Here is a 13,562-nt window from a genome sequence, read left to right as displayed (position 1 = left end):
TTAACCACCCTTCCCAAGGACCAGTAAGGACGAGACTTCATAGGGTTTTTTATCAAAACGACATCACCCAGCTTAATCATATTTTCAAAATCAGATTGGTAAAGATCCTGCGACAACTCCCTCAGACCCAAGAGATATTGTTCATACCATAGCCTTTTAAAACGATTCAAGAATTCATCTCTACATCCCAGACTCTCAATAAGATCTTCTTTACTAGGGGGGTTATTCAGGAAACAATCTTCTTCTAAGGACAAAAACACAGAGTTTTTATGGAAGGGATGCACAAAGGCATTAGGAGTAATCACCTCCAAGCCAGAGTCATCAGAGCAACGATAGGTCAAGGGCCGATCGTTAACAGATCCTTGCACATCTGACAGAACGGTCAAAAGTTGAGAATAACTTAACTTCCTACGTCCTATAACCTTGAAAAGACAACTCTTAACAACTCGAATTAATCATTCCCACACAGCACCGTACCAAGCAGAATATAAAGGTATCGTTTGGTGTTTGATAAGATGGGCATCAACTGTCCCTCTAAATTCGTCAGACAAATAAACCTGTTTAACAAGGTCACAACCCGCCACAAAGGACTTTGCATTATCCGAATAAATGTGAGAAGGGACCCCATAAAAATTGAAAAATCTCAAAAATGCCAAAACCACAGACTGAGTGGTCATATCAGGCAACAGTTCCAAGTGTATAGCTCGCACACTAAAACAGGTGAAGATTAAAATATACATCTTTTTAGTTTCATCACCTTCATGCACCCACAAATGGCCAGTAAAATCGATCCCGGTGTGCAAGAACGGCTTAACAAAATTAACCCGATGCTTAGGCAAATTTGTAAGCTTGGGATATCTAAAGGAAAGAGTGTTATATTTTTTGCAAACGACACAACAAGATATCACCGTTTTAATAGCTTGTCTAGCTTTGGGTATCCAAAATCCCAACATTCTGATTTTGCTAAGCGTAGCAGCAATTCCCAGATGCTTACACTTCAAATGACAATCCATGATTATCAAACTTGTAACATGACAAGACTTAGGAAGCAGAATAGGATGAAGGACTGCATCAGAAAAATAAGTAGATTTACCAATTCTACCTCGTGAGCGAATCAATCCTTCATCATCCAAAAATAAATTAAATTTAGAAACCAAAGGGGGGGCTTCACCGCCATCAGACTTAGACAAATAATCCTTTTCCTTAGAAAGGAACAGTCCTTGTGTCATTCTGAGCAAGTACAATCTCGCCTTAATACTAGAGTCGAGAACAATACCTCTCATTTTTGATATAAATCGGAATACAGCAATCAAAACTCCAATGAGCTTCTTCAGCGAAGAAAATCTCTCTACTTCAATTATATAACTGCCCTGAAAGACAGGTTCACAACCAGTAACTGTACTGATCAACATCTGGCTAGCCGGATTAAGACAATTCAGGTCATAACTAGGCCAGATCAAGTTATCTCCTCTCAACCATTCAGGCCCGAATAACCAACGAGTAAAAATCATTTTAAATTTGTTCAGGGACATACCCCTCGTGACAAAGTCAGCAGGATTGTCATCAGTCTTCACATACTTAAACTTCACTGTCAAACCTTTATCACTAAGATTTTTTACCATCGCTTTTACATCTTTTAACCGGTTACGAGTGAATTGACATTTCGTATGGACATTGTCAGATAAAACCCAGGACAGTACTACCTGTGCATCTACAGCGATAATCACAGAACTGAGCACTTCCAAAGGGAGTATTTTCACCAGAACAGAAATGTGCTTCATGCATAAATATACCACTAACAGCTCCAAGGTGGGTAAGGTTCTCTTATTCTCTTAACAGAGGGAACAACCCTGGCTTTAGCGAATATCAGTCTGGCTTCTCCATGCTGATGTAAATATACCGCGATTCCATAGGCCAGGTTCGAGGCATCACAAAACACTATCAACGTGGCTGAAGAATCGGAAGCCACGGAGTAACGGTCGAATTCAAGCTCCCCAATACGTACCAGATCCTTATACAACTTCTCCCAGTCAACCATAATGTCGGGTGGGACCGGCTGGTCCCAGGATACCTTCAACTTCCACAATTTACTAAGAAGGATCCTACCTTTAATAGTAACAGGGAGCATTAAGCCAAGGGGGTCAAATACAGAGGAATTTACAGACAAAATATCCCTCTTAGAGGATACTGATCTTCCTTCAATGCAAGAACTTACTCGCATTTTGTCAGAGGAGGGGTTATACAAATAGCCCAATACCTTCTCAGTGTCAGAACCGTGGGAGGAGAGACTGTTATCCTGCAACATTCGCTTAGCAAGCACTTCATTGTTGCTACAGCAATTCCTCAAGGAAAATCCACCTTCCCCCATGACAGAAACAGCTTCCAAGTACAGCTGCATCAGAACTTCAGCAGAATTATGAGTTTTCACCAGATTGTCCACATAGAAGTGGCCCAAAAGCATCTCCCTGCAAGGACCAGGAGGGTATTTCTCCACATGATATCGAACCATGTAGCTCAGTATGAAAGGACTGGATACAAAGCCAAATATAAGAGTGTTGTATCTAAAGCAGATCAACTCATCACCCAATCTTAAAAAGAAGCAGAATCTATTTTTGTCACATTCGTCATTCAAACGAATCATTAAAAAGGCCTTCCGAATATCGGCCAGTAGAACATACTGGTTCATCCGAAACCGCAAAAGCAAATCCAGCAGGTCAGTGCACATATTGACACCAGAATAAGCGCAGTCATTTAAAGAAGGTTTCCCACCGGTTCTCAAAGAACAATTGAAGACCGGTCTAATCTTGGTCGTGCACTGTAAATCCTGTTTTATCACCGGTCGATGAGGAATCCATACATATTTGTTAAAATCGGAAGGAGTAACCACAATCCTTTCAATTATTCCTTCCTTTTCTTGATCTAAGAAGACCTGACAATAATCCTCGTACAACCCCTGTTCCGTCAGCTTCTTCGATACGCGATTCAAAACTGACAAAGACACCTGATGATTAGCAGGCACCGATTTTAATTTTTCTTCATTCCAAGGCAAACTGACATAGTAAGAGTTATCTATGAAGCGAATGGAGGAGCGAAAGGACTCAATCATATTCTTATCGAAATCACTGAATTCCTCCTCAACAATACCTATGGTTTCCAAACTAAACATTTTTTCCACAGTCCTCTCAACAGAAGACTCCTCAAAACAACTGAACGGATCAGTATACACAGACTTGGGGTTCAACGCAAAATATACATGAGTGAGGTCGCACACAGAGTGTTCCTTGACGACTTGAGCATAATTCAATTCCAACCCCCTTTCCAGGTCTTTGGGAGGAGGAGACCCAAAATCCGCCAGATCACAAAACAAAACCATTCCTTGGGGAAATTCCCACACAAGGCCCTCTCTAAACTCCTTTAAATTCATAGGTCCCAAAAACCTAAGCACGTCCACACCCAGTAAGCCATATACAGGCAAAGTGTCATCTCTCAACTCCGAGAAATTAGCAGCCAATTTGACCTGATGTTTCTTAAGGTCTTCTACCACAGAATTCAATCCGTGAACACGAAACGAAAGGTCCATATCATCATCCACCAAGAACAACACAGAATGGCATGAATTTGGAAACCTCACTTGAAGATTAACTTCCTTCAAGTGTTTAACTTCTTTTCCCAAAAAGGTCTTAATCAGAAACTTACGATCTCTCATGGGAGTATTAATATCAGAAAAGGCATCCAACATTTTTCCAGACAAATAGGATCGCTCACTACCAGTGTCGATAAGGCAGTTGAAAGATACACTTTCACCAGATCCATTGTCGACGGCAACCTCAACAACAGGCAGTAACGAAGAGCTATTCAAGTGCCAACAAGCATTAGAAGCAGTAGATTCACCCCCAACAGAAGGACACAGAACTCTACAGTGACCCTTCTTATTACATAGCCAGCACATTCCATACTCCTTACCCTTGCAAATACATGACTCTTCTGCATGAGAAGGGCTCGAGCACTTGCTACATAAGCCAATCTCCTTACACCTCCTCAACCGGGCAGCATGAGAAGGAAAAAACTTGCAGGAATAACCGTTATGGTTATTGGTTCGGCAAAAATTACACTTAAATCCAATCTTAGTAGACTGGATATGAAAATTTTCCAGTGTAGAAGGTTTTTTAGCATCTGGAGAGCCCATGAACCTAGGGGAAAATGTTTTCTTAGGTATACTAGCCACCTTCCGAGGATATGTGTCCTTATTTTTACAAAACTCAATTGTTCGAAATATTTCCAAACTGTGGTCTAGTATGTCTTCCAGAGTAGGGTAATTATTTCCTATTTTATGTATCAACTCAGACCTAAAAAGAGTGGGCAGCTTACTAAAAACAATATGACTTAACAACTTGTTTCCGGGAGAGTTCATCTCCAAGAAATTTAAACTGAAGGAACTATTTAATTCGTGAACCTGAGCCTTAACAGAATTCAAGAACTTCTTTGCTACTAAATTGTTGCTTAACTTCTCTATACCCAATATATGGGAAAAAACAGAATCCACAATGTTGTCCTTATCTAGAAATTCCGGGAAAAAAAAGAAAAAGGGAACTTTTAAACAACACAAACTCAAAAAAATAAAACCCACAAGAAAACGAACTTTCTAAATGTTCCTTTCGTAAAAGGGCGCCCAGAAGCTTCCAGTAAGTGATCCCCTCCTTTTTCCCCCCTTCTTCCTCCTTCTCTATCTCTCTTTCCTTCTATTTCCCTTCACTCTCTCTCCCCCGTTTTGGTTACTACTACAAGACAAGACTCTTGTAAGCCAGATGGACATTTTTGGCAGCCCATAGAGGTCATTACTTTTTCTTTAGATATCTTTGTTAATAAATTCTGTTTCTCCTATTTTTTCTCTTTTTGTTTGTAATTTTTTCCTTCAGTTTCAGAGTTAGTAGTAACGATTAATTGTTTAAGAAGAATTAACTTCCACGGGACAAAGTGGATAATAAAATTTCTTCATATGATCTAAACATGCAAACATAAACTGATGATGATGATCATCATCATCATCGTCATCGTCATCACTATTCTATTGCCTATGGATTTATCATTTGACATTTTTATCAGATGGACATTATTTTATATGTTATCGTGTACATAAATAAATTTGAAATCATGCCAATGTTATTTGTACTAGTTTTTATTTATTTTTAGTTTATATGTTTGTTATTGGTGTCGGTATATTAGATTTGTAGAGTATGAAAGAGTTTATTTATTAGGAAGAAAGGGAGTTGCCACTAGTTTAATTATAAAGACCAACTCTTCTTCTACATTTTAAATCAGGGTATGTACGCAGAATAAGAACTGCAATCGTTAGAATTTTGGGGGCAGTTTACATAAAACGCCGAAAAGTGCCAAAATGCTGAGCCAATGAAATTGCAGCACTGCAGCACTGCAGCAGCTAACGTTATTTAAGAAAACATTTATTTGCTATTGCTGGTTTATTTTATAAGAAAAATATTTGTCTTGATTTGAACAAAAAAATCCCCCCAAAAGTAAAAAATTATATAAAAAAAAATTTTGTTTGTCATTCAAAAAATAAATATTTATTTATGAAACTTACGGTAAATATTTACTTTAACTACAACAGAACCCCGACCAATACAATTTTGTTCTTTCTAGGGTTTCAGGATCGCTGGCAACGAATCTGATATTCAAACCCGTCGCAAATTTACCGTCTGCGTGGTATTAACCCCTGAACCCTCGCACTATTTTGTGCCAACTCACTGCCATCGTTTATGTTATTCTTACATGATGTGTTTGCGTATGGACGCACGTAGTAAGGTGACGTCACATCGCGGAAGAATTTTTTAGCAGACATTTAAAATAACAAGAAAGTTTTCAAAAACAAAATGTGGTTCATTTTTCTGTGTTATGTAGTTTTTGATGCTTTTTTAATTGATCTAAAAAATTAAGTTTCCACGAGCGGTCTTACAAAAGCATTTTTATTTTTCGTTTTTTTAAATTTTTTTGGAAGGAGGGGTTCAATTATAAAACTTGTACAATATTTAACAGGTGCTTCTGCAGTTTAATTTACCATTTTTCCGTAACACGCCGACATAGTACACCGAGCAGAAGAACTGTTTAATTTTTCACAAAAATTCTGTTTCTGTTCTACGATGGAGGGGCAGGGGGGACGGGTGGTGTCCCCCCACGGGTGGTGTCCCCCTCCCTCTGCCCCTCCATCGCCCTATCTTACTACGCGCGTCCATGCGCGAACGCATCATGTAAGAATAGCATAAACGATGACGATGAGTTGGTACAAAACAGTGCGAGGGTTCAAGGGTTAATACCACACAAAGAGTATATTTGCAACAGGTTTGAATATCAGATTCGTTGTCAGTGACCCCGAAAACCGGTTAAAAAAACAAATTTTATTGGCCAGTGTTCTGTTGTAGTTAAAGTAAACATTTTTTTTTTGCTTGATTTGAATTTGAATTTTCTTAAAGTTTCGTAAAAATTGTCCATTAATTTTTGCATTTTCTTCTTAATAACAAAAAGAATAGTTTTCATTTTTCATTGAGTTGTCTTCGTAATAACAGAAATAATATAACTAAAAAAAAAAAATGGATGGTGTTTGGGGTGGGGGACAAAAACAACAACAAAAAAATACGAAACTTTCGTTTGGCACTTTCCGGCGTTTTACGTAAATTGCCTCGAATATTGCAGCGATAGTATAATCCTTATTTTGGAGGAATACCTAAATCAGTTTTATTCATATACCACTTCGGTAACAAATAACAAGAGACGATGAACATGTTTCAAGTTCTTTAGCCTTTTGGCTAGGGATACACTGTAATATCTGCAAAACTTTTTTTTTTTTTGTCTGTTCTGTCCTCCGTAAGTGAAGAATGAAGAAGTGTTTTTACGCCAAAGACATTAAAATAAATAAATAAATAAAATAACATTTCAGTTACGCGTACATTTGTCGTATCCACCTACGCAAATTCTTGTTGCGGGGGCCGGTCGTCCGGAGACAATCGACCCAACAACTAACAAGATAGACACAGGCAAAAAGGTAAACAGCAAAAAGGCACAGAAGAATGACAGACACAGGTTGTTTGGTTAAAGACGAGGGTTCGCCTTTTATTTTGTATAAAGGAAGCAAAATCGTTTAATCTGGGTGCTGGTCGCCTGGAAGATCGCACGTCACTGGAGGCAAGGTCTGGAGGTCCGGACTGGTACTCTGGACGTAGTGTGGTGTAGAGGGTGCCCGCTGGGTATGGAACGGTCAGCTGGGCGTCAGAGCAATCCGGAACGAATGGTGGACACTGAGAGCTCGGGGGTCAGTGTTAAGGAACGGATGACACTGAGAACGGAGAGATCAGTGTTTAGGAATGGACGACACTGAGAACGGAAGGATCAGTGTTTAGGAACGGACAACACTGAGAACGGAGGGATCAGTGTTTAGGAACGGACAACACTGAGAACGGAGGGATCAGTGTCTAGGAACGGACGACACTGAGAACGGAGGGATCAGTGTCTAGGAACGGACGACACTGAGAACGGAGGGATCAGTGTCTAGGAACGGACGACACTGAGAACGGAGGGATCAGTGTTTAAGAACGGACGACCGGTAGGGAGCCAGATTGTGAACCAGAGGAACAACGTGCAAGCGAGGTAGCGGACTGGAGGTGCAAGCGAGGTAGCAGACCAGAGGTGCAAGGCGCAAGCGAGGTGCAAGGCGCAAGTGAGGTAGCGGACCAGAGGTGCAAGGTGCAAGCGAGGTTGCAGGCGGGAGATGCAGAAGGCCGCAGGTGCAGTGCAGGAAGCTGAGGCTGCAGGTGTATTGCAGGAAGCTGAGGCTGCAGGCAGGAGGTGCAGGAAGCTGCAGGCAGGAGATGCAGGAAGTTGCAGGCAGGAGATGCTGGAGGCTGCAGGCGGGAAACTGGAGCGAGCGGGAAGGCTGCAGGAGGCACCAAGGGCTGGAAAGGCTGCTGCTGGAACTGTGATGAGGAGGGCTAACAGAGTAAACAAAGTGGTAGGTCTTTCGTAGGAACCTAGCTCTGAAAAGGGCTCTTTGAATTACTGCTGTTGCTGCATCGGCGCTGATTCTGGTTCTGGAGTGGTTCCTGACTGCTGCTGCTACAGCATGAGATCCTTCGGCAGTGAGTGGATCTCCAAATTCTCGTAGCCCCCTAGCCGGCTTGGCCGAGAGGCGCTTTCTTTGTGGAGACAGGGTGTTAAAAGTGACGTCGCTCTCGGAAAATGAATAAATGAAGGTCATTAATTCCAGACGAAATTTTTACAAATCAAACTTAGTTTAGAAGTTTGAGAATTGTATTTTAATTCATTCCGTCGGAAACAAAAAGACAATCATTTAGCTTTTAATCATAAAAGATTAATTTTTATGTATATTTCCTTTAACAGCGAGGATGCTGGAGAAAGGAGACATAAGTAGGTCAACTGGCCTTGCCTTTTAGGTGTGGTTATTCGTCCACTCTCCTTTCTTTTCTTCTGTCGCTCATGCTAGAAATGACGCATGCTTATTTTATCGTATATAAAACGGTGGAGTGGTGGAAAGAGGAAGGTAGTTTTTCTTGCCCCCACGACATTCTGTAGAAGAAAAAAATAACCAATGCCTCTTCGTGCGGACGTAGCACAAGACTATACCACGTGACAGGGTATCCACTTTCTATCCAATCAACACTCGAAGAAAACACTTTCTAAAATCTTTTCCTAACAACCTTCGCTGGAGCCGACCCAAATCGCATAAAACACACTGCGCGCGAAATCCAAACCAGTTCGAGATGCAGTTTTACGAGTAAGCAACTAACTCCCCGCCCAGCTCCATCCTTGTGTATGATGTTAAACAACCAAAATGACTTCGTGCGTCTTTTCCTCTTTGCCTCTTTTCTTCCTGCGGGCTGACAGCAAACCGTCTGGGGGCTTTGGCCCCAGGATAAGCCACATAGCGCAAACACAAAAGGAAAATATGTTTTCGGAACTGATATTAATTCTCAAATCTCACTGGATTTATTCCCCAAAAATAACCTTTTGTCACATTAGACATATTAATGGTGCAAAATTATCACAATACTGAACTAACAAATCTAACAAATTTTATTTCCTTTTCTTGAAATAAGAAATATTTTTCTCTTAAAAAACATTTTCCTCAGTCGGAGGAGGCTTTTCTCTTTTCATCTGTTGTAGTTTTTAATCAAGTTCTAACTGACTCTATGTAAGGAATACATATTAAGTCTTCACAACTATGCATAATTCTAAAAATCTAACATTTATTTCCACGAACTCTGAACATCTCGTAAATCATTTAATAACTTAATCTTTCCCTTGCATGTCGACACCGCACACGTATATCAAAACACAACAAAACAAAATGATTTATCTTAATGTTAAGTAAAACTTTATTATAAATGTTAAAATTCGTTTTCGCCATTACGCTGACTCTGACATCTTTTATTTTTATTTTTTGTTAGGAGTTGGGAGAAATTTACCTATGCTCACACCACGGCTGTGATACCAGGCATCGGTGAATGTCGACCAAATCTCCTACAGAGACAATATTTATTTTTGTTCTAATCTTGGAGGAGCTGGATTGTCCCCACATTAAAAACCGACCCTCTGCCTAACTTTGTCCTCGTGGAGATGCAAGTAAATAAGAGCAAGCTAAGAACAAATCTTATAATACTCAGAGTTGAACGAGTGCGCATACATCTGCCTTGGTTGGATTTTACTTCTGTCTCACACATGGTAAACATGCGATAGGTTTTATATCTTTGGGTCGACTGGGATGCAAACATTGCACATCCGTTCAGTTTGATGTTTACAATCCAACAATGAAAACCAGGAAAACAGTACAAATAGTTCAGTACCACTCAAAGTGTTCTGATTGAATAATGTATAAATCACTTAGTGTGGGAGCATAAGTTTGCACAAATGTTTTGACAAGCTTCTGGGTTTGACCTTCACCCCTGATCTGAAATGGAACATGTACAGCAAGTCTGTTGCATAGTTCGCTGGGAAAATGGTGGGATCCTTCTACTGCTCCAGAAGATATCTCACTACTGATGCAATTCTCTATCTGTATAAAAGCCAATACATCCAGGGATGGAGTACTGCTGCCACATCTGGGTGGAGCTGCTAAAAACAGCCTATCCTTGACAGAGTACAAAATAGACTTTGTGGCTTAGTGGGGGATGCCCTTTTCTCTTCCCTGCAACCTCTCTCCGACAGAAGAGATGTTGCGAGCCTGTCATTGTTTTATCGTTATTTCCATGACAAGTGCTCGTCTGAGCTCCAATCTCTGCCCCACCCCCGCCAATCTTTCGCAAAAAACACTTGTCTAGCTAAAACCACTGTCAGTAATTTTCCCCACTCTTTATCTGTGCCTAAATCAAAACGTAGATTCCATGAACAAAGCTTCTTTCTCAGAAGTGCACGACTGTGGAACTCTGTTCCGTTTGCCTGTTTCCCACCTGACTACAACTTGGATGTCTCCAAGTCCAACATAAATAAATTCCTGATGAATCGCTCCCTTAAGTAAGACACTTTATCAAATCTCCAATACTAATGATTACTACGATACTACCCCATTGATTACTGTACATGCAATAACCCTTATCCCCGAGTGGTTTCCGGGTCTTGATAGGTGGTGACCTCCATGTAAAAAAAAAAAAAAATTTAAGAAAAGATAATAATAATTTATCACCCTAAAGATGTAACAGTCATAAATCAATACTTATTTTCTCTCTCAGAGAAATGTCCCTGCTAGGTGATTTGGTTACACATTGACCAATCAACTTGCAGGGCACATTGATTTCATCTGTCCCCTGAAGAACTTTCAGGGAATATCCCTACTTTAGGAAGTCACCAGTTTTTGAGGGTTACATTTAAGGGTTTTGATTTGGGTAAAGCATTTTGGGATGAGCCGGTTTCAGAGAAATATTTTCAGGGAAAAAGCTTTTTAGGTATATAATTAAATGTGAGAAAACGAGGCACATGTTATACGATAAACAAAGACAATAATGAGTTAAAAGACATACATTCATAGAAGAGATATTTTATATATTTTTAAAATGGTAGATTACAGCAATAGGAAAAGCATAGAATATTTGTGAATATTTTAGAGTCCTCGTGAGATAAAGGTGATTCTTTAGTTGAGATATTGAAGAAGTCAGAGTTGATAATTAAGAGACATGAATTATCCACGGGTCTGAAAATCGTAATCAAAACTTCTCCACTCAATTATACAAATTATATTGCATTAAAAATTATTAATAAAAGTCAATGTTCAGTTGTTTTCATATTGGAAGGAAAGTTCAATGAGAAAGATTGGGAATGTTTCAACGAGTAAGTTTATACATATTGGCAGATGATAATGAGTCAATGAGCTGTGTGTTTGTATGTTCGCTAATGTTGGTGTGAGTTGAGGCATTGCAGCACACTCAGGGCCCAAGGGAGGGGCGCTGATGACCCTGGTCTGGGGGTTTTGGATCAACTGGTTTCAACTTGTAAGAAAAATCTATTTTTTAAACGATTGAGGTGGCTTTCAGAAAGGCCATTTTGATTAAATTCAGGAAGTCCTCTGATTAGCCCAAAATATCATTATTTGTTTTTATTAATTCAGGTCTATACGAATTCGGTTATGCAGAAACGAGTTTAAGCATTTTAATTTTAAACACCAAAGTGTAAACATCGATGATACAAACTACTTCACCTCCTTTGGGAATCAGGGTCGGTCAGCAGAGAGAATTCTGAAACCAACAAGGACTGATGTCTCTGTCCATTGGATTACTCAAGCATTGATTATCTTTGCTTTAAGATAACTGCTGACAGACCTTCGACAGCCCCCCCCCCAATTTCAATATTTCCTTTTTCCATTTAGACAATACCCAACTGTCTTCCACCTAACCCAAATGGTTTAGGTAATTGTAGAAACTCTTTCGTTGTTATTATAAAAAAAAAAAGGTTTTGTTTTTTCCTTTCGTTACATACTACTAAGATATAGAAGCTCGTCTCATTTCTGTATAATTGCTACAAGTTCACTTATTTGTTATGTTATGTTGACCAACATATGCATTCAGTGTGATGATGTATGGAAATGAAACCTAACCAGTGAGGGTTGAAGACATGCGTTGTATGGAGAAATGATATGAAAATGATGCAATGGACGTGTAATGTGAGTGTGAATGTGAGACAGGCTTAGTGCTGATGAACTCAGATGAAGGTTAAATCTGGATAGTATAGTGATATGTGTTTGATGCAGAAGACTCTGATGGCATTGCCACATTGAAGGAATGGATGAGAGTTCTTGGGTTAGTAGACATAAAACAGTTGAGGTAGCAGGTCCAGTTTAGAGGGGAAGATCAAGGAAAACATGCAAGGAAGTGATAAAAATGAAAGAGGTATAAATGTAAATCTGGTCAAAGATACGTTACTTTCGAAGAAAATTTCTTAGCCATCGAATGCATACCAGTATGTCAAATGGCGTTAAGCGGATGATGATGATGGTTGTTGTTGTTGTTGAAGAAGAAGAAGAAGAAGAAGAAGAACAACAACAACAACAACAACAACAACAACAACAACATTCCTTTCATATGAATCAGATGATTTTTGTTGACATTCATTTTCCCGATATCTTTCTAGTTGGGATTCTTTCTACAAAGACATTGGGTACTCATGGGATGCGATTGTGTGAAGGTTATCAACATCCCTAAGTGAAAGTACTTCTGTGGAACAAACAGGATTCAAACCTCAGCACTCCTAGGTTGTCAGTTTGTGTCATTTAATCATTTAGTCACCATCACCTCCCTAATGATGATGATGATGATGATGATGATGATAATGATCATGACGATATTAATGATGATTATTTCGAGCGGAACCATTTATGCTTGTTATATATTACATCACAACAATCAAGTATAAACATGAACACTACTTCTGACCAGAAGTCATTATACACAAGTTTTTCCGTTTATTTACTCATTACTCGAGTTGTGGACCAGATGTTGATCTGATGAAATAAATATAACTTGATATAAATATAATTGAAGGAGAGTGTAATACTTATCAGGATGGCTTCCTAAGACCGTTCAAAGCAGATACTAACTTTGATCTATCCAGATGACCTCTTGTGTCAGATGTGCATTCATCCATAGTGTCTCCTTTTCAGTGGGAGGCTGGATTCGACGCTATAAATCACCTTTGTTTTTAACTTTCTGCAGTGCAAGGTAGGTACATAAACTTATTAAACGCCACAGAGCCATGAGTATCAGATGTGACACAAGAAGCCATCTGGACGGATCGAGGTTAGTATCTGTTCTGAACAGTTTTAGGAAGCTATCCTAGTAGGTAAGGAAGCTGGTTATTGGTTAAATACTTCAGTCGATCGCCTATGACACCATAACCGGGAAATGCCAAAGAGTAAAATTTTGCATCCATCCATAGTCCCTCCTTTTCAGTCGGAGGTTGGATTCCCTACTATAAACAGTGCCTGTTTTTAACTTTGCTGTGGTGCAAGGTAGGTTTTTAGTTCTCTCCCACTGCAAGACCTTAGACACCAG

The 13,562-nt window shown here is 39.6% G+C and overlaps 2 protein-coding genes across 2 annotated transcripts; both read right to left on the bottom strand.

Moving 5' to 3' along the window:
- Positions 1–455: 455 nt before the first annotated feature.
- LOC145294193 (uncharacterized) lies at positions 456–1,013 on the bottom strand. The gene has a single exon (XM_080141304.1). It carries the CDS (start codon positions 1,011–1,013, stop codon positions 456–458), a length of 558 nt encoding a protein of 185 aa, XP_079997430.1.
- Positions 1,014–1,795: 782 nt separating this feature from the next.
- Positions 1,796–4,186, bottom strand: LOC145294192 (uncharacterized). Its single transcript, XM_080141302.1, has one exon. The coding sequence runs from the start codon at positions 4,184–4,186 to the stop codon at positions 1,796–1,798; it is 2,391 nt and encodes a 796-aa protein (XP_079997428.1).
- Between the last annotated feature and the right edge of the window lie 9,376 nt (positions 4,187–13,562).

This window comes from Euprymna scolopes, chromosome 15 (assembly GCF_053919585.1).
Source record: "Euprymna scolopes isolate OS-2025 chromosome 15, ASM5391958v1, whole genome shotgun sequence".
NCBI classification, from domain to species: domain Eukaryota; kingdom Metazoa; phylum Mollusca; class Cephalopoda; order Sepiida; family Sepiolidae; genus Euprymna; species Euprymna scolopes.
The sequence above is the reverse complement of the archived record's forward strand: the minus strand, read 5'-3'. Positions and strand labels throughout refer to the sequence as shown.